Source organism: Penaeus monodon, chromosome 33, assembly GCF_015228065.2.
Source record: "Penaeus monodon isolate SGIC_2016 chromosome 33, NSTDA_Pmon_1, whole genome shotgun sequence".
NCBI lineage: Eukaryota > Metazoa > Arthropoda > Malacostraca > Decapoda > Penaeidae > Penaeus > Penaeus monodon.
In genome coordinates this window covers 13,040,027-13,040,747 of record NC_051418.1, presented here as the reverse complement: position 1 = coordinate 13,040,747, position 721 = coordinate 13,040,027, and the positions used below count along the sequence as shown (strand labels likewise).

The following is a 721-nucleotide window of genomic DNA, read 5'->3' as shown; positions in this document are numbered from 1 at the left end:
CCACGAGACACGAGAGCGTTGGCCTGACAGCGTGTACATATCCGACCCTGTTCGAAACGCACCGCGAGACACCGAAGCTTCGTGCTCTGACCTCCGCTCTTTATCCAGGACTCGCTCTCGACCCTCCGCGACGAGCTCAAGGACTCCCAGGAGCTCGTCGAGGAGAAGACCCGGATCGAAGACGCCCTCAGGAGAAGGACCAAGAAGCTGGAGGATGAGCGAACCTCCCTCACGCGCGACCTTGAGAAGCTGAAGGTAGAGAGAGAGAGGGGGATCGGATGCTCCAGGAGGATTCGCAGGGTTGCTGGAAGGAGATGCGTGATCCTCTTTTGTTTTTCTTTTCCCCTTTTTTTTTATAGTTTCCTTTTTGCGATAAGATTTCTCTTTTTGGGGGGGGGATTTACTCTTCAGTTCACTTTATTCAAGCAATTTTCTCTTGTTGCCTTCATGTCATGCGATTTTACTTGTAATGATATTCACATCAAAATAATATTCACGAAAAAAGGAGAATGTGTGTGTTTGTAGTCACACTCGATCAGAATGCACTATCTAAATGCAATAAGGGAAAGAAAAGGGAGCGCGTGGTGGGAAAAATTTATAGGAACGGGAAAAGCAGACACACAGAGAGAGGGTCGGTTCCCGCAGAGCCGTTCGGAGGAGCAGGCAGAGACGCTGCGGAATCAGCAGGAGAGGATTCACGAGGCCTCCGAGCAGATACTCC

General features: G+C 50.3%; 1 protein-coding gene across 1 annotated transcript in view; it reads left to right on the top strand.

Moving 5' to 3' along the window:
• Nucleotides 1–721, top strand: part of LOC119594255 (protein lava lamp-like) — a gene marked incomplete at its 3' end in the record, with an annotated part of 60,861 nt that overhangs the window by 45,965 nt on the left and 14,175 nt on the right. The window contains 2 exon segments of the mRNA XM_037943324.1: nt 109–255; nt 646–721. Of these exon segments, the coding sequence (XP_037799252.1) occupies nt 109–255; nt 646–721 (223 nt within the window).